The sequence below is a fragment of the Sinohyriopsis cumingii genome, chromosome 1 (assembly GCF_028554795.1).
Source record: "Sinohyriopsis cumingii isolate HCF-2022 chromosome 1, ASM2855479v2, whole genome shotgun sequence".
In the NCBI taxonomy this organism is placed as follows: domain Eukaryota; kingdom Metazoa; phylum Mollusca; class Bivalvia; order Unionida; family Unionidae; genus Sinohyriopsis; species Sinohyriopsis cumingii.
Window position 1 is genome coordinate 32473414 of NC_142961.1, and position 25949 is coordinate 32499362.

The 25949-nt window shown below is 34.0% G+C and overlaps 2 protein-coding genes across 2 annotated transcripts; one reads left to right on the forward strand and one right to left on the reverse strand.

Moving 5' to 3' along the window:
- Positions 1 to 1546: 1546 nt before the first annotated feature.
- LOC149806656 (integrin beta-1-binding protein 1-like) lies at positions 1547 to 21836 on the reverse strand. Its single transcript, XM_089952557.1, has 5 exons — positions 21813 to 21836; positions 19005 to 19190; positions 14341 to 14436; positions 7112 to 7255; positions 1547 to 1895 (listed from the first exon to the last, which is right to left on the reverse strand). The coding sequence occupies exons 1-5, from the start codon at positions 21834 to 21836 to the stop codon at positions 1893 to 1895; spliced, it is 453 nt and encodes a 150-aa protein (XP_089808683.1). The 3' UTR covers positions 1547 to 1892.
- Positions 21793 to 24525, forward strand: LOC149806657 (uncharacterized). The gene is made up of 2 exons (XM_089976615.1): positions 21793 to 22317; positions 24297 to 24525. Exons 1-2 carry the CDS (start codon positions 21960 to 21962, stop codon positions 24302 to 24304), a joined length of 366 nt encoding a protein of 121 aa, XP_089832741.1. The 5' UTR covers positions 21793 to 21959; the 3' UTR covers positions 24305 to 24525.
- The last annotated feature ends 1424 nt before the right edge of the window (positions 24526 to 25949 follow it).

Consider the following 25949-nt stretch of genomic DNA (forward strand, 5'->3'; position numbering starts at 1 on the left):
TCAGGTTAGAATTACACCACTGCATGCCCTAAAAAGCTTTCATCTGCATTAACTAGGTGGTAACCAATTACACACTGAATTGGGAATAATGAATAAAAAAAATTTAAAAAACCGTGTGAACAAGGAATAAGTATTAAAATGTCTAAAAATATTTGAATCGGGAATAAGCAACTGGTTACTTATTCCTTATTGAATCGGTAACTGGTTACTTATTCCTTATTGAATCAGGAATAAGGAATAAGTAACCAACTTGATTTCGCTCAATATTATTTATTCCTATTTTAAGTTATGTCTCTGAATTTTAACTGTTGTGTTCAGATATATTTTGAGAGGAATAATTTAAGATTTATTGGAATGTCACTAAAAGGATACTCTTAATGAGATTGCTAAAATTTAAGCCAGATTTCTGGTCACTCCATGCAGTATGATACTTTGTAATTGTCAACGCTGCAATACTTCATAAGTGATGTTATTGCTCATATGCTTATCTCGTGTTAAAAAACACAAAGAATTAAGGATCAATATATTTGGTCGCATATTATCAATAATTTTGATGTTCTACTTGATGCATATCTTCATGATATAGCTGACCTATCTTCATAATATATCTGACAAACATTTCTTCAGCGCTTACTATGGAAGGAATGTCCATACATATGTACAGAATGAACCTGAAGTCTACAAATGACCCTAAAGTCTACAAATACTGTATGTCAGCAGCAGTATTTTCTGCAGGAAGCTTAAATGAATTCTGCATCAAATCAGAATGTTTATTTGCTTGTTTGCTTGTAAAAAAAATTTAAAAGGCTAACAAAATGATGATAAATCAATGAATATTATCTATTAGTTTGCTTTGATGCAAGCAACCTTTAAAAAGTATGCTTACTCAGTTATGGTAGTTGTGCTAACATCATGCACCCAAGGTGATAAAAGGATGTTGCAGAACAAAGGCTCACTGGTACTGTATTCTGAGAAAATTCCCTCTTTACTCAATCTAGATTTATGGTTTAAACAATTAACTATCCTGGATTTTTGTTGGAAATAAAAGGCTAATCCAACAATTATAATCAAAAGGAGAATGAATAATGTGTGGAAAACTATGATTCGGTGTTGGTCTGGAAGACAAAATCAAACTAGATCAATGATGATCTATATTCAGAATTTTGACCTATATAATGGTCAGTCTTTAATGAACCCTGTATGATAGTTGTGTGAAATATGCTGGTATTGTGCCTAATGTGATTATTATTATTCATACAGATTACGTAACTTTGTAGGATCTTTTATATGACTGAATAAAGTACCTCTTAAGCATGTGAAACTAAATAAAATAACAATGGGTACATAGCTAAATTGTGTTCTGGAAGAAAGAGATTTGTTGAAAACAAATGAATAAAGCAAAATCTGCATGAAATAGTTTGAAAATGTTGGCAGGTATTTTGTGCCAAATAGTTCCAAAGTACCTCTAAGCATATAAATCAGGTACAAAGGTTCACAGGTATCTTTGATTTCAACGTGATGTACATGTGATGAAATTAACAACACAAAGAATGAACGAAATTTATGAAATAATAATACATGTAATAATAATTGAACAGACTCATTCTTTTTATATATTTTGAATGAACATTTTTGATTAAAAGTACCATAATTGAAATAATATAAATGGCTAAAATTCATAATGAAATATAAATCTTTTAGCTGTTAGAACATTCATTATCAGTTGCAAGTACCCTGTATTATCTGTGAAAATTGGATTCTAATGAGTGTAACACTCGAAGGCAGGCTCAAAATTTATACCTCTCTCTGTCTCTGGACTTGATACAGAATCCTGCATGTCGTAAGAGGCAGCTTATGGTGGAAACCTGTGTGCCAAGGGATACATCCTGTGATTACTGAAAAGATTTTGGATGTATGAAGAAAGTGTGGTTCCTGTAACAAGACTGACCCTGTATTTAGGAAAATGACCTTTATTTTCCCTTATCATGGTTTTCTTACGCTTTATTTGTGTGATTTTAACATCTTTGCCATTCATCTATTGTCTCATGGTGTATATTAACTTCTGGTTGGTGATGATTCAAGTAAAGTTTTGCCTTTACCAGTGCATGGCACGTAAGAGCCAGCAATGTGCTAATTTGCCATGAAACCACATATGTAATTATGTTGCAGTAGTCCACATGAGGTTGAATATATATAAAAGTTATAAAATATTATCATGTGGTTTAAGGTTAGAAATTCTTTAACTTTTTATAGTAACCAGATATTCTTGGCCATCTTTTTGATATTACTTATATGCTCTTTCCATAACATACTTGTATCAACTTAACTCCTGAAAGTGCCGCATCATTAAAATGGTTGTGGAGAATATTAACCTCTCCCTCGACAACTCACGCACAATGGTGTCCACAAACATCGACTGCACTTTAAGCAAGGGCGCAAGTTACCTAGGAACCTCTAAAAATTGAAAAATTCCACTTAGACATCGAGAAAAGCATGGGGGCGGGTGAGGTTGCTAGGGAACTGGGCTGTTTAATGGCTGAATCTTCCTTTTACAATCACCTCGATAATAATTGTTAATAACATGCTTTCTAACTAACATTTTTTTTTCAAAATGTCCAACATGTGAAAGATCATTCCAACTGGTTTCAACAGCCATCACATGTACACGGAAACATCTGTGCATTATGTCACTGCTTTTTTTTTTGTTGATTAGTCTGCTTCCCGGAGTGGTATAATATAATACAGTGCCAAAATGGGAGTGAAAGCAGCAGGGAACTAGACTAACTGTTGATGCACCATCAAACAGGATTCCTTTTCTTAAAAAACTAGCAATATTTATTTCATGAGACAATTGTCTAAGTTGAAACTCAATGTTTGTGTTGTTCAATTAGTACAATACTGACATAGTGACGTCATTGGAAGTAATAGTAAAACTTTTTATTGTCCTTGAGGACATCTCTAAGTGCCAGTTCTGGAATTCTCTGAAACTCGCTTGCCTACAATGGTCTATATCTATTTTGATTGGTTGCCTTGCTACTTTTGATCATAGTTTTGAAAGAGTCGGTTAATTTATGGTAGCTTAATTATGTTACATACACAATAACATTTATAACAGTGTTCGATTGATCAACTGAAGTGAGTTCACCCAACATATGACTGGGGCTGCTAGAATTTAAGTATGTAGGATTTGCATGCATTTTAACTTTTCTTATATTCCACCTCCTTTATTTGATTCCAAATAGGTAATTAACATAAAAAGAAGGCCAGCTTTTAATACAGTGCAACAATACAACAAATAATTCTTCAAGTCAGTTATCAAAACACGGTTATCACTTTATTAGGTTCTCATAGACACGCTTGCGGAGATAGCTGTTACAGTAGATTGACACATTTTACGTTTAAATATACATTGCATTTATGATTACACTTAAGAGGAACAAGAAGATAGAATTAAAACACAAATTTCACTTTTAATTGGCATTTAAGTATTAATGTACTGCCTACACTAGGCATGACATTTTTCTTTATAGAAATTTCCTCGAATATCTTTAATTACGGTGAACTAAGAATGTTGTTTGGAAAGAAAATGTAACCAGTTGTATGACTTCTTATTAGAAGCTGATAATTTCAAAATGTTGATTAAAATGTCCAGGTCCTATCTACCGTTTGTGACCATAAAACGAGCAATATATCATTGTTTCAGTTACCAAGCTTGATCATAATTTTCTTGAAGTTCAAGAAATAGGGATCAGTTTTTGGAGTATTTTCTGGTTTTAAAAAATGCGATCCATGCCTGACCCCGCGTCATTAGTGGGTTTGCAAGTTATCAGGGCACAAGTTATCGTGGGAGTGATGTATCTATAATTTTGCTAAGTATGTGAGATGAATGGTTTTTAGCATTACTTTAGTTTTGGCTACATTAATGACCATTCCATAAGTTTACAATATTCGGAGAGTTTTACAATTTCATTATGTATTTTTTCTACAGTATATTTAAATGAGCTAGTATCATATGCGGTGGTGTCACTATACCAAGGTTCTTACAGTAGCATAACGTGCACACAATACAAAGTCCCAAAGATACAAGTACTAGACTAAATGGATGAAGGTGCCACCCAGAATGTGCATTAACTTGACATAAGTGTAATGACACTCAGTACATTTTACAACATAATGTGCACTGGCTCTGGCCTTGATATATATATATATATATATATATATATATATATATGCACACACTATCAAAGTAGTCTCTAACATATCGTATAAAACCTATCATATAAAAAAGTAAGTTTCAAACGTGTACAAACAACTGCATTCAAAGTTCAGTGTATCAGTTACAAAGTTCTCTGGAGATAATCACCTCTCTGCTTAAAATATTATTTCCACATTATCATCTCAGGATTTCAGTTCCACAATGCAAGAGCTTATGAGCCATGGCTGGTTATAAAAAGGTGTAAACAAAGATGGAAACAGAAATATCTTGCTGAATTCTATGAAATCAGATTGAATCTCCTGTACTGGACACTGCTGCGCGCAGTTTTGATACTCGCCATCCTGGCAGCAGTAACAAGCAACCAATCAGAATACTCACTAGACCACTGGCAAAAGTAAGCAAATAAGGCTGCTTCAAATCAACGGAGGACAGTGGATGTTACATAACAACATCGGCATCCTCATTTCACAAAGTTCATATTGAGTGGAAAAACTGCTATTTAAACATACGATCACCAGGTACCATATTTACTGTATGTATTAGGACACCGTATATGTTGGGACACGAATATATTAATTTTTTTTGTGCACTATATGTTCTGGGACACGGTTTTTCGTAAGATGTGGGAAGAAATTCATTTATTTTTATAACAGTATATAAATATTTTTAGTTCATAACATAGGGGCACATTTGTAATCATCAGTAACTGGAACCATCTCAAAGACAAAACTATGGAATAATACTTGAAATTGTAGCATCATAGCATGATACCTCATCCATATCTGGCTAGTTCTACAAAACTATAATTTTCCAAAAAGACTTCAGAAACTATGACCTTGACATTCAACCTTTTCATCTCATTTCAAAAAGCTTTTATCCATGGAAGAAAGGAACATCACAGAATGTGCTGAAATCTATTATGTGCCAAGTTAAAAGGTAAAAACATATGTTTAGGAACAGTGCCCTTGCTGTTGCATCTAATATAATGTACCAACACCTGAATCCAGTTGCTTCTTTGGTTTTTGTGGAACATACACAATATATTTCACAGACATCTGCCTACTAGACCTTAAATATTGTGTGAATATGGCAAGGATTTAAATTTACTAGCAGTGACACACTGATCTTCAAGAATCTGAACCTAAAATACAGGGTTTTTCCTTTCTTTCATTAAAAGATACACAATAAAATTGAATCTGGCTCTGTTTTCAAGCTCAATTTCAAAATTTTTGCTCAAGTAGATTTTACCCAAACAAAATCACTCAATTTATGTGGTTTCTTAACTGAGAATTAGATAAATTATTTTTTAAGATACAAACATGCACCATTTTGCTCGCTTGACTAAATAGTACTGTATATATTGACTTATAAGTCAAGTCTGAATACAAACTGCACAGACTCAAATCTGCCATCACATAATATGCCAGAAGATCTGGCTCTATGGAGATTGTTGGGCGTAAACAGTAGAACAAGCGACACAATGATCTGTGAGCAGATTATGTAATGGCAGACCATGGTCTATGTTGTTTGCAGCTGACTCAATTTAAAAAGAATATATGGTATTATTCAGGTAGTTACTGAAATTTAATCACTGATGGGACCAATTAAGTATTTTTAGTGGTTTACATTTAAAGGTTTGTAATAGATATATACACTAATGGCAATTTCTTCTTTTATAAAGAGCTTATACAGTCTGACTAAACATCCATGTTTGTTTGTACCCCTCTTCCAACTTACATGACAAAAATGTTTAATGAGATAAAAAGTGCACAGAAATAAGTCAAATGAATCACTGATTTATAATTTCGAACCTGACTGTGACCAGAATGGCACTAATACTGGCATCAGCTACACCTTTCATGTTTAATGGACTTTACATATCAACAAGGCGCCATACTGCGTAACCTATGGGCTAGTTTATTTCTATCATACAACATAATGATGTATTTTATCCTATTTGGTAACTGCCGGATAATTACGTAAATTACCATAACATTGAGCGTTTGGAATTATATCCCTTTGCAGACATCAACATAGGAATCATACCGCTTGTTAAATCCACATGAAAGGCAAATATGTTGTTGTCATTCTTTTCTTTTGCTTGATTCAATATTGTAAATATCAGAAGCAGACGACATATGTATGTACATTTGTAGTGAACACACCCCTTTGCTGAAAGTGGACTTGTCCAGGAACTGGAAATGGATCTTGAGCATGTCCGTCTATTATATTCAAAACTTCTGTTAAGCGTGAAACACACAGACAATGATGGTGTTAGGACCACTCTACACACAGTTAGGTTAGAAATTATAAACCAATGAATGAATTGACTAAGTTCCTTGCACTTTTTTCATATTAAAGGTTTCCATTACTGAAATCAGTTGGGGGGTACAAGCAAACGGTTTGGTATAGTCAGACTACAGTTCATTATGCACCCACTTTTCCATGAAATCAGCTAGATCTTTAAACCTAGAAATTGAAACTTTTACAGGAGTGCTTATTTCAAATGATATGTATGAAATTAGTTTGATTAATTTATATCTTTTGCAAATCCTGGCAAACAAATTAATGAAATGATGTCCTTCATTAATTTCACTTGCAATGAGCACAAATGCATGATTATTTTGATCACATTAAAAAATCCTTAAATGCAGTATGTATCCGATAATAAAACCAATGTCTGATGATAAGGTCACCCCAATACCAAATCACATTTTGACAAAATTATGGCGTATAGATTAAATTTAGAAAGAATATCTTTGCCAAATGATAATCCCCCCCCACCAAGTTTTGATAAATATATTAGGCTGGCTACATGGTCTTATCATAAGACAAAAAATGTGATATGCCAAATGTGTATTCAGAATGGCTTATAAATGTAAAGAATTTTATTACCTCAGATAAGCACTGGAATACATAGCACTGAAAAACTGTCTTGGTGACTTGCCCGATCTTAACAGCAATATCATGTTTTCCCATGGCATCATTATACTGAATCACTTGAGGTACTGTATGTAGCGGATGGCGTTGGAGATTCTCCTTTAAGTAAATGAAAAATTACTTCAATGCAATACATCAGTTGGTTGTTTTTTAATGGTAATTGTAACACAGTATTGGTAATACCATGCTGATGAAATGGAAATATACGCCTTTTCCAAAGACACAATGACGTGGCCAACCTAGTCTGGCCCAGTCAGGTATCTAACCTATAACCGTAAGATTACAAGACCCACTGTATCTAGCCTATAGACTGCAATAATCATGTAATGTAACTTTCAAAAGTTGAATATTGAACTCTGATGTTGATATCTGCATGTAATGCTTATATTTATGAATCTGCTAAAAATAGGCTGGTAGCACAACACGAGTTCGATTACAGAAGTTCATACTTATCTTTTTTGATGTTTCTGATCACAGATACTTCTGGTGTAGATGTAATTATACACTGTACATACACTTAAACTGCTTATTGGTGAAGTGATTCATGATATGAATTGTATCAATATCTGTGTTACTGATACCAATATTTATACAGACCCAAGAATCTTGATGCAAAAAAACTCATTTAAAATATCACTGTTCTTCTGTAAGAAACTATCTTTAAATACATCTTTATGAATATATTTAGACCATAATAAAACCTTGTGAACTTACTGTATATACATTCATAGAAGTCAAGTACAAGTCCAAACAACACAGACCTATATCTGCCATTACATAATGTGCTGGCAGATCTGAGTCTATTCAGTTTGTTATGAGTAATTAGTAGCAAAAAAACACAGACCCTGATCTGACAGTGAAATATGTGATGGCAGATCTGGGCCAATACAGTTTGTTAGGAGTAATTAGTAGAACAAAATAACAGAGACCCTGATCTGCAAGTGCAGTATGTGATGGCAGATAGGGTCTATGTTTTTTTGGGGGGTGGGATGGATGCACTTATAAGTTGGCATTTAAGGTAATCATTTTTAATAATACATTTGGGGAAGAAACAAACAAAATACATATTTCTGTCAACCCACTTTGTATTTTGTGTGAAAGAAAATAACATTAACATTATGCCTGATCTAAACAAGTCCTTCAATGAGACTGATGTTCTTCTGGCTGAAAAGAATATTCAGGAATCCAAAATTAGATGATTTATTCTTTATAAATGCTGAGTACTGAAACCATCTAACATCCTTCAGCAACAAAAACAGTTTTAAAATAGCAACAATGGTAGCTATATTGGATACATGACTGACATCAATTTCATTTAAGACCAAATAGAGATCATAAGAGGTCTTTTGGTCAACAGGATACAAATTGTATCTGCAAATGGAATACACTCCAGCCCAGTTGATCTATGTTGTGGTGTTCTACAGGGGTCTGTTGTTGGACCTGTTCTCTTCATTATGTACACTCCGCAGCTCTCAAGTGTCATAGATCCTCATCCAGTGTCTCACAATTGTACACTGATGACACCCAGATATACAAATCTAGCCACCCAACTGAAGTTGATGCTACCATCCAAAGTGTAGAGAGGTGCATTTCTGATGTGAAATCATGGATGACATGTAACAAGCTGCAGATGAATGATGATAAAACTGAGGCTATTTTGATCACAACATAAAGACTTTCACATTCACATCCTTTACCTCAAACAATAAATATCAGCAACACCAACATTAAATTAACACAATCAGTACGAAACCTAGGTGTTACTCTGGACAGTACTCTCACATTGCACCAACATGTCATGAACAGATGCAAGGCTGCATATCTTGAGCTGAGACGCATCAGCTCAGTTCGCAAATATCTTTCAGCTGATGCCACTAAAACACTTGTGTGTTCATTAGTACTTTCAAGACTGGACTATTGTAACTCAATTCTGTCTGGTTCATCTCAATATCTGCTCCAGAAACTTCAAAAAGTTCAAAACACAGCTGCTCGGATCATACTTAGAGTACCACGATCAGAGCACACCTCCCCGCTGCTCTGTACCCTACACTGGCTATCCATTCGATCCAGAATCAAACACAAAATTTGTTCTCTGTGCTATGTGTCACTGTCGGACTCTAGTCCAACATACCCACCCAACCTCACCCAAGTGTACACACCAGCAAGATACTTACGATCCTCTTCTGACAAGTGTATACTCATTATTCCCACTATGGAAACAAAGTCATATGGACAGCGTTCTTTTGCATACCAGGGCCCAGCAACGTGGAATGAATTGCCCATTGAACTTAGACATAAAGACACAGTGATCACATTCACGAGGGCTCTCAAAACTCACTTATTTCGACTGCAAGAACAAACTTAAAGACCTGAGAATGTTTCCTACCTTAAATATTCTCAGCATGGTGTTTGTTTTTGTAATCATATCATTATATGTTTTTTCTCTTATAGGTGTTGTCTAATGTAAAGCGCTTAGAGCTCCTAAAGATTAGGCGCTATACAAAGTCCTCATTATTATTATTGATATTAAAACTGTCATACAGTCCATAATGACTACTCTCTATATGAAGTCTGTGTAATGTGCAAAGAATAAAATGCTCCCTTTGCTGCTTTACTTCATAGATTAAATTGTCAACCTGGAGTTGTGAAATTAAGTTTTACTGGGCTTTGGTTGCTTTGCAGATGGACCATCCTTTCCTAAATCACAGCTGCATTTCAACATTTTGCCTTCAGAAAAAGAACCACACTTCGATACTACACCAACTAACACAATAATCATGTTTTGCATTTTATATATGAAGAGAAATCAAACTTCAAAGAAACATCACCACTGATCAGAAACTTATCAATAATCTTACAGGCACTTTAAAAACTGTCATTAAAGCAATGAGGTGGAACATCGGAATTACCTAACTTCAAATGAATCCAGATGTTCCACTTTACCTATGCAATCAGCCTAATGGGCCCTCACAGATATTGGACACGATATCAAATAGAAATTAACAGTAAGGAAGACAGTTTACTATTTATACATGGGTTAATCATATATTGTGCTAGTCAATGAACAACCATGACCATGCCAATAGTCTAGGAGTCAAAACCATGTTTCTTACATGATACACTGTGTTATGGCAGGTATGATATGACCATCCATTAAAAAGAAATGATCAGATATTTAAGATGACTACTACAGCAGTCATGCAAGAGGTCAGACCAGTACCATTTCTATTTAGTAATAAAAATTCTGGTGACAATCCCTATGTTGACATGACTTTCCATTTGAGATGAGAAGCGATAACAAGATTTTCAGGGGCCCCGAGTGGCCAAGTAGTCTAAAGCGCTCTCCGTTACGGATCACTGCCATCTCACCTCTGGGTGGGTTTGAGTCTCGGATTCAGCCAATGTGGGTATGTGAGAAAGCTTGCCAGTAGCTTCTCCTGGGGCGGTGGTTCTTTCTGGGGTTTTGCCTGGGTTCTTCCTCCAGCATTAATACTGGCCGCCATGTATAGCCTAACATGTGCTAAAAATGGCGTTAAACCCTACAACAACAACAACAAGATTTTCAAGATGGCTGTAGTGGCAGCCAGAATGAATACAAGATTGACACAGTTTCATTTAGGACCAAAATGATATTGTAATAAGTCTTTTGGTGAAAAGCCCATTTTGATATGACCATCTTTCCACCAGAAGAAACAAAAACATTTTCAAGAGGACCACCATGGCAGCCATACTGGAGGTCAGATAAGTACCATCATCATTTAGGACAAACTAGATATAAAAAGGTCTTCAGAATCTGGTGAAAACTCCATGTCAATAGAACGTTTGAGTAGCAACAAGAAATAGTGATTGTTGCAACGAGACTGGATGTCAGATCAACACCATTTTCATTCTGAACAAACCAATCATAATAAGAACCCATTATATGACCATCTTTTCAGTTTTTCCCTTTCTAGGCCTCTCCCCAAAATATAGACTCTTTTTCTCTAGTTGAGTTATATAGAAGCTGTCTCACATACCTTAGGAGACCAGAGATGGTCTCTCCAGAGTAAGTTGATGTATCTTCCTCCACCTCTTACCTATTCTCCAAAGGTGTAATGATCAGGTAACATATTTGAAGAAACCAATTTTTTCTTGTAAAATGTTTCTTCAATAACACATAGTCAATTATAATACACATACACCCTCTCAACCTCCCTGCAGTTACATAGCAAGCGTGCCTTCAGCTCCAGTAGTAACTGAAGAATTCAAGGGATTTGCCACCAATCCCTGTACTAAGAGGAGATCAATCTAACTGCCACCCTGGTGGGCAGATAACTTTAAGCTTTTCAACTAAAATGTTTTAGCCGGGGAGGGCTAGATTTGCATCGCAGTAGTAGTTATCCTAAGGTATTATGAATAGGTGACATATTTGATTTGGATTAGGGTTTTTAACGTAGCTTTAACAATTTTTCAGTCATAATGCTACACAGTCTGCATTGTGGCAGTTTATAGTGATGTTTAGCATTGGGGCATCATGCCGCAGACATATAGCATGATGTCCCACTCAGTTACATTATCTTGACACCAGGCCGACCAGTTCTAACACTAACCTCTTAATGCTGAGCTCCTAGCAAGGCTGCTGTTAGTACCATTTTTGAAAGTCTTTGGTATGACTCGGCCGGAGCTCAAACCCATGCTCTAACCGCTAGGCCACTGAAGTGGTTTGACATATTTGAAGAAGAAAATATTGATACAACAAGGAAATGATCAGTGGCAGTATGGTATTATTCCAAAACATGATCTGAAAACAAAACACTTGGCACAAATTACCAGTGTGAAAAATGCCCACAGTGACCTATATTTTTGTCATAATGTATTAGTAATGATAAAGCATCTGCTTATTAAGTCATCTGATTCAGAAGGAAATAGGTCAAAGAAACTTATCAAAGCTTTAATACATATATTATCACTTTTGTGAACTCAAATTTTATTTGGCACTATATAGCAAGAATTGAGCTGATGTGCTCTTAAACCATTTACATATGTGCCTACCTACCTAACTACCTACCTACCCATCCACCAACCTACCTACCTACATAAATACATTTTTAATTATAGGCAAATGTAGTCTAATTTTTTGGGAAAGATATAATATTTCTCTTTACAAATCAACAAAGAATGTAGATGGCACTAACATGACTATAGAGCACGCAGATGTTTTAAATGTACAGGTTGCAGGGTCTATTTAAAGATGATCAATTGTGGAATTCACGCTGAATTCTCAAAAGAATCATGCCCAAAACTCAAATGAATGCCAAAAATTGTGAATTATATTTGCTAGCCATACCTGAACTTCAACATTAAATATCTTCAACAGATTTTCCAGTGGACAGTTCTTCAATATTTACCTGAACCTGTCTGATATGTGTTACTAGATGTATTTTCCATTAAGGTACTGATTACATGTAGAGTCTATATGTACCTGACAAAATACTGAATGAAACAAGATATTTTCCATATCATATTATTGTTGTAAAATAACTTTATTTCCACATTAATCTTTGAATATGTACTATCAAACACTGGAGTTAAGAGTTACATCAGAATATATGTATAATAAAAAGTACACATTATTCAGAGTATTTGTGTTCACAAAATACATGTCTTTATTTCTCAAAAATTATTGAGCAGGAAAACTGAGCAATTACTGTCCATTTAATTTTAATGGAGCAAAACATTTCTTTTATTAGAATTTGTCAAATTTTAACTTTCAGAAATTCTGAAATTTTGCAAACAATCTATAATGGAAAAACGAGACAGAAATGAAAAAGAGACAGAAATGACAAAGTAATTGGAGAATCAGCCATTTTGATATATCATTGTTTCCTTGTTTACCTCTTTCATGTGTAATAAAAAAACATCAAAAATACAGAAACAAATTGGCATTAGGATTACTGTACAATCCTTGAAAATTGAAAAAGCAATTACTGTAATTCAATATTTTTGAAAGATAAATTGTTCAATGTTGGTTTTTTTTTAACTTTCTAATAAGTAGTTTGTGTGAAGAACAAACTTTTTTGCTTTCATACTATTTATGAAAAGTAAATAAGTAAATAATTACCTTTATCATTACTGATTCTGAATATGAATTCAATTAATAAATGACAAAAAATTATACAGATGTAACTAAAGTCTCTGATAGTCAAAACTGTTTACATATTTAAGTATGCAGGACATATTCAAATTTGATCAATATAATGAACATAAATTTATTTATTGCTCTATTAATAAATTGTCTATTTAAATTAATGATTTAACTCACATGTGTGTTTATTTCTCAGGGATAATACTGTTCTCACAATAATGCAAACGAATTAGTTATGAAAAGTGAAGGTACACATTGTTCAGAACTTTAGCTGGATTGATTGATAAGGGCCAAACATAAAAAATTTAATTTCTTTTGAAGACAAATCTGATAAAATTATTTAAATAATTCAAAATTTAGAACTATGAAATAAATAACTGATAAAAATAAGAATTCAATGAATTACAGCCTTGGAATAAAAACAAGTTACCAATTTATTCAAAATTACATGAAGAAAAGGTTTAAATTATAACAATCCAACTTTAAGGTACTCAACTCACAACTAGTTTTTTTACAATGATGCACTGTTGCACTAATAATTGTCCAAATAAATTATATTTACAGTAAATGTGTACAAATTATAGCTTCCACAGCACTGAGTACTGGGTAATATCATTACCATAATGGCGGAGTTTTACACGATACATAGGAGTACCCCTTAAAATCATAACTAAAACGTCTAAATTTTTAAAGTTCCATCTTTTTTTCAAATGGGGGTTGGGGGATTTCTAATACATTTTCAATTCTAGAATATGCCCTCAGAGCTGGATTATACTGCAATCTGGCCAAAAATATGGTTTCTAACATCTATTTCAATTATTCTTGTGTAATGCACTAGCAGATCTGGTCTATGAGTTTGTTAGGAGTAATTGGTAAAACAAGCATCACAAACACTGATCTGCTGGTTTATTATGTGATAGCATATCAGGGTACATGTTGCTTGCAGATGTATTTGACTTATAATGCTAATATGTACAGGAATTTAAAATGTTACCAAAATAATATGCATTTTTGAAATGTGTCAACTAAGATAAAATGATACAAACATGGACTGCCATACCTTTCCTTTGATGTCCAGGACCGGCAATCCATATTGTGACACACTCAGTTTCACTTTGCTATCCTCCTGCACCAAGCTGGGCAGCTTGCCATCAATCTGTATAAATGGACAATGAAATGTATGAAGTGCACTTAAGTTTAGAGCAAGAAATTCACTGGCTTTACAGTCAGCACACCTTAGGCTGCCACTGAGGCCCCAATCAAAACATGCTGATTGATGGCCACCCTCCTCGCTGTACACAATTTTCCTGTGCCCTTTGAAGGAGTTGCCACATCAAAACAAGAAACACTTCATGTCCTGGATTGGATGACGAGTTTCTCTAAAAGGGTTCAAGTATACAAGGGCTGGTTCATTTGCATAAAATTGGAGCAGTTCAGTCCCTCCAAACTGTACCCCTCTAAATAAAATCCTGCTCCTGTACCTGGTTTTTGAAAATGTTAAGATTTTGTGCATCAGATAATTTCAAAGTGAGTGTTTCTGCTAAACTGAAATGGAAGTTTGTTCCCTGCATACCACTGCCACAAATCACCATTGCTCTATTTTGAGACTTCCGAACTCAATAAAATGCCTCATGGAAACATTCTTATTCCTATCAGTTGCATATGTGTATGTTGAAATTTATGCAGAATACAAAAGTGAATGTGCTTTTGTCTACTTTTTATCTGAAAAAGATAAAGAACTTTATTATCAGTAACATGTACATCAAAATATTCTCTTATCTGACAACAGTACCCCTTCCATTAGAGTGTTTGTCATACTCCACTCCTCTGTAATCTCCCTTATTTAATAAGAGTGACCCTACCATACAAGTGCCAATCTGGCTCCACTCCTCTGTAAGTTTCCTTATTTGATAACAGCACCCCTCTCATAAAAGGTTCCCATCATATTCCCTTCCTTTTTAAGCCTCCTTATATGTTAAAAGTGATATTTCATAGAAGATGCCCATCATACTCCACTCCTGAACAGTCCGGTGGCCTCAGTGGTTCGAGTGTCTGCCTTGGACACTGGAGGTTGCAGGTTCCAGACATGATTTTGGTCTTCCATAAAAAAGACTGAAAAAATTGTAAGGGGGGGGGGGGGGTTCCTCCCTAACGGGGTCTCGAGGGGCTGTGCCCCTGATCATAAAAAACTGCTCCTGGTGCAACTTATAATCATAAAATAAACCAAAATAATCATTTAAAAAAACTAATAAACTTACCAAAAATGTTCAACTTGACTTCAATAATTTCACAATATTTATAGTCACATGAATTTATTCTCCAATACTATTGATGCAGTTTATTTCATGTGCTTGTCAGTGTTCACATCGTAATTGTCACAATAATTTCTCAAATTTTGCAGCAAATATATCATACTTCTTTTTTTTCATAACAAATCTGGAAAATAAATACTCTAGTACATCAACCATATACAAATAATCTTATGCATTCACTTGTCTTTTTCTCCAATGGGCACAACCTGTTGACATGCCAGTCAAGCTCTTTTTGTGACTTTGGCAAAGATTTCTTTAGCCTTCCTGTTTTGTCACCACGGACTTTTTGCGCTCAATGCGGAATCATTTTTTAACCTTCTCAATGACAGCCTTTTTCCTTTCAAGCTGGTGATTGTACTGGCGACATGCAGTACGCATATTCTCACAGAGGGCTACATCTGTTCTCTCATGCAAGAAATCTTTCTCTCTATAATAATTAACTGCACTTTTTCCAGATCCCTTCTGAGCTTAAATTATTCCATATGCAGCTTCTTTTGAAGGTGATGTTCCAAACTTTTCCAACCGTGATTACCGTAATTCAGAACTTTATTGCAGAGGTCACAAAATGCCAGTCCTCTAGCAGTCAGTTTTCTTATAAACTGACCAACTAAATTTCTGTCAAATGTTTGCTCCAGTCATTCCCATTTCCATACGTTTTTTAAACCTTTATGTAAACTTTTCGTGTCATGGTCTCTCTGAACAACTCGGGACGCCATGTTTTGCATGCATGCTTCTTTCCATTGCCATCAGTTTCCATTACATGAAGATTCACTGGATAAATTTAAACCTTTGTCCAATCAGAATACTTTTTATGAGAGTCATGTGTTAACTAATACATGGAACAAACCATTTACAAGGGTCATTGCGGAATGAGACTGGACAGACCGTTTAAAAAAACGGATTGGAGGTGAGATAAAAAACATACTACCGGTATATCAAGAAAAATCTGATTCAAGTCAGGGGAAAAGGAGAATTCCGCTTTAAAATGGAGAAAAATAATGTCTGAGGTTCACACCCATGACGAGTCATAATAAACACTAATAAAAATGGTGGAATGAGCTGCCTCACTTGGCACTCAGCATTAGGAGGTTAGTTTTAGGACTGGTCGTTCTAGTGTCTGTATAATGTGTCTGGGTGGGACATGATGCCATATGTCTGCGGCATGATGCCCCAGTCCTAGACATCACTATAAACTGTCACACTGCATACATCATAGCAATATGACTCAAATTGTTAGAGTTACGTTAAAATCCAAAAATACACAAGCATACTCCACTCCTTTGTAAGCTTGAAATGAATTCAAGGAACACAAATTATGAAATGCATCCAAACCAATGGTTGAAAGTTGAACTAAATGTTAAACTAAACTGGACATCAAGATGAATAGAAAAGGGTTACACAATCACTAGGTGATTGGGCATAAAAATAGCATATACTTGGAGCACTACAACATTTGCTACAATAACTGACCATTTCTTTCAAAGAAATGTTTATAATGAAGTGTGTTTGCTAGGTATTTAGCAAAGATTTATTATAATAAGAGCCCACTTATGCTTTCCTATTAAAACCATGACCTGTATTCTGGAAAGGTTTTGAGCATCTTTGTGAGTTCAAACTAAAGCTATAAAAAAATCAGATAGAATTTTACGCATGGAATATGTCTACTTGGTAAATTTAACATGCACTTAGGAAACTTGGAAAAATGTCAAGTTCTACAATTCTAATTTTAAGTTACAAAATGTCACCATTTGTGGACCTTAATAGCATTCTTCGGTTGACCATGTTCAAGCAGTAACATCTGGTGGAGACCAAACTTGTAATTCAAGGGAAATTCAAGCTTGCAAGGCAATTACATTTCAACTTTTTTGATAATGGAGTTTATCATTTGATGCCTTTGTGAGCATAATTACCAAGTCATTTAGTATTGAAATTTCAGCAAATAGGAGAAGCAGGTCAAAAGGGAAATAGAAACAAAATACTTGGGGATTTATATAATTACAACTCATATGATCAATAAAAAGATGTATACGTGTACATGTAAAATTAATAGTGCGAAACAAACTGATCCCAAACAACATTGAAAAAAGCCAAACTGATGTGAAACAGGAGATTTTTGGAGTGACGATGTCATATATACCACTAAGCATCCACAAAAGGTACATAATCAAGTTTGCTTGAGAAACTGGCATAAATGTATACTTCACCATGGTGGATGTGTGAAATGTAGGTCAGTGACCTAGTTTTGATGTGATGATCTAGTACTCGATATAATGGATCCATAGACAAAGCTAAATGATTGTACACTCAAAGTTGTAGGACATGCTGACTATTTGCCCAAGGAAAAAAGGTCCCTAAAGCGTGAAATAAAAACCATGGTGATCTATTTATCAAGTTGGATTCACACTTAACTACAAGTGAGAGTGTCTGATCTATTCTTTAACTTTGAAAAGTCAATGGTAAAGATTGTCAATCATTATTTGTTTTCTTTTCATTATTAAAAGTTAAATAAATTCTATATTTTATATACCTGAATTATTTATCAAACCTCTGATCAAGTTTCAATTACACAAAACATAATGCAACCAAATAAAAAATATCCTTTGTTTATTTCATATGAATAACTGAGTAATTAGAATTGTCAAAATTTAGGGCAACCAGACTGGGACCATCCCAATGGCAACCAAGATTTTTGAAAATATTTCTGCCCTTGCATTAAGCATAAGCTTAAACCTAAAACATTACCCACAAATTGCACTCAAAATACCTGGACCAGGTACAGAAAAGTAATGAATAATGGCAGGCATGAATTACTTGACACACAAAAGCAAAATTCAAGTGCAGAGTTCCTCCTTACAAGCAGCAAAGAAAACATACATGTAAACTTTAACCTAAAACCTTTTCCTGCATAAATTGCAAAAATATGAGTAAAACTGGGTACAAAATAATTGTACAAGGTCTGTCACAAGTTATTTAACACACAGACATAAAATGTAATTGCATATTTCTTTCACATAACTATAAATAAAATACTTACATAAGCTTCATATAAGCTATACATTAAAAGCTAAACCAAACTTTAACCTGCAGTCTATACAGTGGAAACCTTAATGCAAACTTTAACCTCAAACTCTGCCAGTAGTGCATATGAATATATTTCCTTTTTAATCTTGGAGTATAAGATGATGATTTTAAATCATGACAAATAAATGTTCAAATTATTCTTCGTGCCAGTAAAAGCCACTGTTAACATTTTTCTGCCTATTTATTTTTCCAATTTATCCTGTATTTAACACTTGAAAGTTTGTTTTTTCTTCTGACTATTTATAGTTTTCTCCACATGTGTTCAAAGGTTTATGCAAATCATAACAATTTACTGATTTCTAAAAACCTACAGAGTTTTACGGTTATTTACCTGTGCCTCTTCTATGTGGTCAATAAGTTGGGCCTCAGTGTCTCGCTGCTGAGAATTCCCCATATTAATATTTGGCACCATTCCAATGAAGTACACTTCAAACGTGACTTTTTGGTACAACACCCGCATGTCTATCACATCCTGCCCCTCCTTTAGACTGCTCAGATTCTCTGTGCTGGAGGTGCTCTGTGAAAGAAAAAATCAGCAACAAGCATTCAGATGTTGCTTTCAAACCTTCACTTTGCTCACAAGAAATTTTTTTAGAGATATGAGTTTATCAAATCAATGGAGAACCTATTGGGCCTTCCAAGTTCTTGCCATTATTTCCATCCAGTTTCTGTCTTCCTGTAATGGATAAGTTTGTAGAATTCAGTTTCCAGTACAAATCTGAATCCTTTAAAAATTCTGAACACTGAATATTACTGAGAAACATTTTTTTCATACATAAAATGAATGCGAATTTCTACTTTTTCTCAATAATGGACTTTAAAAAAATTCAAAAAATGTGCTCCAAACAAATCCTATATTTTCTGTCAGAGGAAAATCAAATTACTCCATAAATATATGTATACAGTGTAGTTCATACTGAATGTTGAGAAAGAGTAAAACTGACATGATGACAAGAATCAGAAGCAATGCATCTATAATGTCAACTATTTTACTGTGTACGGGTACTCATAATGGCGTATACAGTATTTGGTATTATGCTACACTTATTAAAAACATGTCAGCATCATTTGATGTATTGCACTTTATAACATGTATATGATTATTTTTTTCTCCACTAACTTTACAGTACTTGAATCGTGCAATATTTTTCAGTGCTACACTGCCTCATACTGCACAACGGTCTAAAAATAGTACATATTGTGTATTAGTAATTACTTTAAAAACAAACGATGTATGCTCATTTAGTAGACACTATAACTTTTGGTTTATTAGCTGTGTTTGTGGATGAACTAAACATGCTGTTTTGTCCATTTGAAAGTAGAGATGATAAAGTTAACAACGCTGATGAGTTCAATGGTGTCTCAGTCGTCCCGTAGCATCAGACTAAAGTTTAATAAAACCCTCATGGGACTTGTGTCTATATTAAAAACAACAATCTGCAAGATGTTTTGAAATATAAATTAAAACCAATACCATATCCTCTAACCAATCTTGGTTGCACTGTCTGTGGATAATGAAAAAAAAACCCCACATCTGGCTTCACCCCTGGAACTGAGAAATATTTTGATTTGTACCCCCAATTACACCTTATAATTGACAACAGGCAAATAGTTCTGTTGATTCAAAGCTCAAGTATGCTCAAGTTCGAATAATTATCAATGCATGATTTGCAACACGTTAAGTCAAGCCTTTGCAAAAGCAAAATAAATCATACAAAATTTCATGCATCATCTGTTGTATAGAAGATATTAAATGAGTAATACTTTAATAATGAATTTATTAAACCAGTTGAATAATTTCAAGTTTTGCAAAACTTGGTAAGCACCATCTATAAATAATTCAACGAGTGTGACATATTTAATATTAAATATTTTCCCATTTGAGATTTTGTTATTCACGTTATTTTATTTAGTCGAAAGAACTTAAATATAAAGAAGAAAATTATTTCATTTTATTCGGGATCAAATGATGCACTTTTCAATTCTTACGCGTGAAATAATAATCGCAGACGCGAATTGAGTCAATAATGCACATCCAGTACTCTTGAAATTTTAAAAATTGTTAAAATTCAAAGAGCAACTGCCCTTCCAAATCAATACAACATTTGACACGGACAACAAAATATTTCAACACATTTTCTCTGATGTGAATTCCTGTGAGATGTATCAGACTTCACTGGAGCAAGAACTGATAGATTAGATGGAGTTAGATTCCCATTGTTGAATACTGTTGTGAAAGAATGATTATTGGATGCATACATTGTTCTAACTCTAAACAATAAAACGTATGTTGAAATGGTGCTAAGTATAATGATTCCACCTATAATGCTTTTGTGAACGGATATTTGCAATTTATGATTTGGAAGAATGAACGAGTACAGTGTATACCTATGATTTCATTTGACTTCTTGGCCTGATTTTTATTTACAACGATTTGTGCTGATAACCAGTTAAAAGCTAATGATTCCTGAATGTTATCATAATAAAATACATTTTACATTCCTGTAATGTTCTGTTAAATGTTGATGGTTTCTTCTGTACATGATTTACGTTAATCAACTTAATATTGTGTAGGGGAGGTGACATTATCTGCATAACATATCTTCAGAACAGTTTTCTGTAAATTTTATAACATGGTTAGAATATTAAAATGTTGTTAATTTATCCGTACTATATAGCACGTCACAAACATTCTCCTTCTACAAACTTATGTACCATTTGCTACATCCATGATATCTGAACATTTGATTTAGATACAAAGAATTCGAAACAAGTCGCACATCTTTTTTGTATGAGGCGTTATGTGGCAACCCTGTGTTGGTCTATTAAAGATACAAAGCCAAACTAAAATTTTAAATCCTCAAAAGTTTACGACAATTTGATTCGGAATTAAGCCTGGAGTGAAAATGTATAAGGTCGTCATTAGAATTATATGCTTCACATTCTTCGACTTTTTTTCAGGCTTATGCCAACAAATTTACAAGCAGTCTGTTGCTCCAGTGTCAGGCGAATACCAGTTATGTACACCAACCTGGATAAACGTTGACGTGTTCTGTGACTTTTACGATGGGTACGGCTACACATATATATCAAGAGAAAGTCTGGGCATTCTCAAACCCTATCCCAACTGTACACCAACCAAAGCAATGTCGTTGTGCGTCATCGTCATACAAATGGAACCCAAAAAGGTGTCAAGATAGCTCCTCTTTCAGAATTCAGCAACACGTATCCAATAAGCGTCCAACTAAGTCAAGCTGTTGGGTATAAAGTTCCATTAAATGCAGCAATGCAACCATACATCTATATTGGATTTCTGCCTGAATCTTACGCTAAGAGCACGTCAAAACAAGGATATCAAGTAACAGGAGTGGACTACACATTCACAAACTGCGACTCCAATCCAAATTCCTATTTGGCCTTCTTTACTAACCCATCCAATGGCCCTCTTAATGATTACTACACACGATGCTGCATGACAGATCTGGTTGGCGCTTGGATTACAAAGGCAACAGATACCCCATTAACCCACTACCTTCCCAAAAAGTACTTCTACGACTTCGAGATGCACATGGGCGGCTGTGGGGGCTATGTCAGCACTGGTTCATTCCCCTCAATTTCTGGGGCTGCTGTTGGTTTCAAATTCGGTATGTATTCAAGAGATGATCTTAATAAAATAATTTTTATTCTTAGTTCTGAGAAAAGATGATACTAATAGCATTGCACTTAATGATGATCAATGTTATTTAATTAAACCAATTCATTTAATATCAATGTTATTAAATTGTGCCGATTCATTTAATAACAATGTTGTTAAATTGAGCCAATTCGTTTAATATCAATATTAGTAAATTGAGTCAATTCATTTAATATAAATGTTATTAAATCGAATCAATTCATTTAATATCAATGTTATTAAATTGTGCCGAATCATTTAATAACAATGTTGTTAAATTGAGCCAATTCGTTTAATATCAATATTATTAAATTGAGTCAATTCATTTAATATCAATATCAATTGTGCCAATTAATTTAATATAATTGCCTTCATTTTACAAATACAGTTCTACTTCTGAAGTATTATAAATAAAGGAAGCATGCAAGACCTTTAATGCTGACATTTTATTCTAAAACTTTATTATCATATTTCAAGTATCTCAGATGCAATAGGATTTGTATAAGTCCTTACTCTTTACAAGTCAGTTTGCGTACCGAATATAACTCCCTCTTGAATTGTTTTGTCATTACATATTTTATTGCACAAACTCAGCTGAAGAATACTGTAACATAAAAATCAACCCTGCTTGTTTCAGAGACGAAAGAAAACAAAATACAAAACGTTACTAAACTCTGATCAGACCATTAGAAGATTATCAGGAGGTATACAAGCTGTGACCTTGTAAAGTAGAATGTCTAACTAAAGATAGTGATTTTATTTTATTTGAATTCTACAAATTTGGACATAATTTTTATTTCGTCTTCTTGTTCACGTATTACATTATGTTAACTGTAAATGAAAAATAAATGACTACGTAAGTCCTCATCCCAAGTTCATACACACTGGTACATAAAAAACAAATGCTTACGTAATTCCTCATCCCAAGTTCATACATACTGGTACATAAAAAATAAATAACTACATAATTTCTCACCCCAAGTTCGTACATACTGGTCATAAAAAACAAATGACTACATAATTCCTCACCCCAAGTTCGTACATACTGGTACATAAAAAACAAACGACTACATAATTCCTCATCCCATGTTCATACATACTGGTACAAAAAAAACAAATGACTACATAATTCCTCATCCCAAGTTCATACACACTTGTACATAAAAAACAAATGACTACATAATTCCTCATACCAAGTTCAAACATACAGGTACATAAAAAATAAATGACTACCATAATTCCTCATCCCAATTTCATACATACTGGTACATAAAGAACAAATGACTACATAATTCCTCACCCCAAGTTCATACACACTTGTAGATAAAAAACAAATGACTACATAATTCCTCATCCAAAGTGCATACATACTGGTACATAAAAAATCAAATGACTACATAATTCCTCATTCCAAGTTCATACATACTGGTACATAAAAATAAATGATTTTTAACCAAGCAAGTGTGTTCAGCTAAGCGTTGGTAATTAGTTGACAGAAGTATGTAAGAATTATATACAAGACTACATGTGACTCTGCAGGTTGCAAGATCAAACTTATTTATCAATTTGCTCATTATATACAAATAACAGTGCAAAGATAGTGCGAAACCAGCCCAGGCGCTTTCGGAATCCGCCTGATTCCTTTTTCAAGGGCTAAAAGCCACAGAAGAACAGTTACACAATTTTCCTGTCTATCTTCGTTGATCCAGTACCCTTGAACTGGATTAAACAAAACATATTTTGAAAACTTTTTTCCAAAAATATTGTAAATCTATAATGTTTTCACATAAAGAGCATCCATGTGAAAGCGCTTGAAGGAATAAATTATGGATATTTTTCTGATCTGTATATGTTAACTAATTTTTCTGTGTAGTATCCGGCACATGAACGGATTCCGTGTTTGTGTGTAGTTTATGTTGCTTAACATAACTCTTTTTTCATCTCTTCCAGTTGTCTGAAGATCTATTCAATGGAATATGCCTAGCTGTATTCGTCTAGGAACCTGAACTGCTTGCATTTGATCTTATTATGCTTTCAAAATAATAACTCCAATCTTTCCGATTATGTTTTCGGATATGAATGTGATTACTTAAAATCTTGTACAGAAAACATTAAATGTTATAATATTTAGAATATTTTGTCTTTATAATTTATATGTTTGGAAACTTCCGGTTTGCATGTATCCTCCTGTCTGATTTCGACAGAAAATAGTCAGGAATTTGTATGATTTTGTATATCGAACTTTCTTTTTTTTCATGTATATTCTTGTGAAAACGAAAAAACTACTAGCATAGAAGTGAGAAGTACAAAATAAATTAGTACGTGAAAATTCTTCTAACGTCACTAAGTGTTGTCGGGAAATGATATTGGTATCCATGTTTTGTTTTTGAGCATGCATATCCAATCAAAGAGGAAAACTGTATTAATTTTTATAGTAATCATTTTTGTGTGCATGCATTTTTTCGAATAAAATATTGGCTTAAGTGACTCTGTGATGTGAGTTCATGCGTTCTTAAAGTAGCGAAAGTTCTCTCGTACTTTTAGAAACAAAATAAAACTTTCAACTTTGCGATAAACAAACGCAGGCTTGTATGCACACAATACACACATCCAATATCTGGCGCAGAGTTATAATGTCACGGTTTGGGGAGGGACAAGGGCCACTTAAGCATAAAGTGACGTGACTTTGCAGACTTCAGCATTGTTAAGAGTATATCGTCTCAAACTAAGCAACAGAAAGAAGCAAAACCTACAAGTTTTGGAAAACTTAACGAACAATTTAATTATCAAAGTTATAAATGAAAATGTGAGAGTAAATTAGATTTATGAAATGAATTAAAAACAAATCCTGTAAATACGTTATGAAAGTCAGCTTCAATGAAAAGTTCTGTATAAATTTCAAGATTTACTGGTCAGCCAAGAATAATGACCTTGTTAGGATGACGCCGTCCAGAACTCATTTCAAAAATTCAAAATAGTTCAAAATAATTTTATAGTCCAAATAATGAGAATTTTATTATTTCCACTGAAGAGCCCAAACATTTCTTTCCTCTCAAATAATATCTAAGTACAACATAAAACACGTCTGTAGACTTACTTCAGGAATACAATAAATAAAAATTACTCCAAAAAAGGAATAAATGTGTTTGCTCAGTTCTCTACTTATATACTTCTTTATTACGAATATATTTCACAACATACTCCCAACATGACAGATCGTACTACTTAATTTATCTCGACCCTGTATATTTATGTGACCTAGCCCAACCAATCGGAAGTTACTGAATTCTTACAAAACCATCGAAACCCCATCAATAAACGAGAAATTAACCTAAGTCGTCATTTAGTCATACATACATACATACTTACTTACATTTTATCTAAGTCATTATTCTGCTTGAATTAACATTACTACCGACCAAAAAATTGTCTCTCTGTCTCCCTCCCTGTCTCTCGTCGGTTTGACTTAAGTTTTGCCATCATTCATGTGCATAGGTCCAGAGACATGGTAGTATGACACAAGTGAAAATCCTCTACGCTCGTCTTTTATGGGATTTTTTACCTGTAACTCGATAAGATGATCCAGAGAGAGAGAGAGAGAGA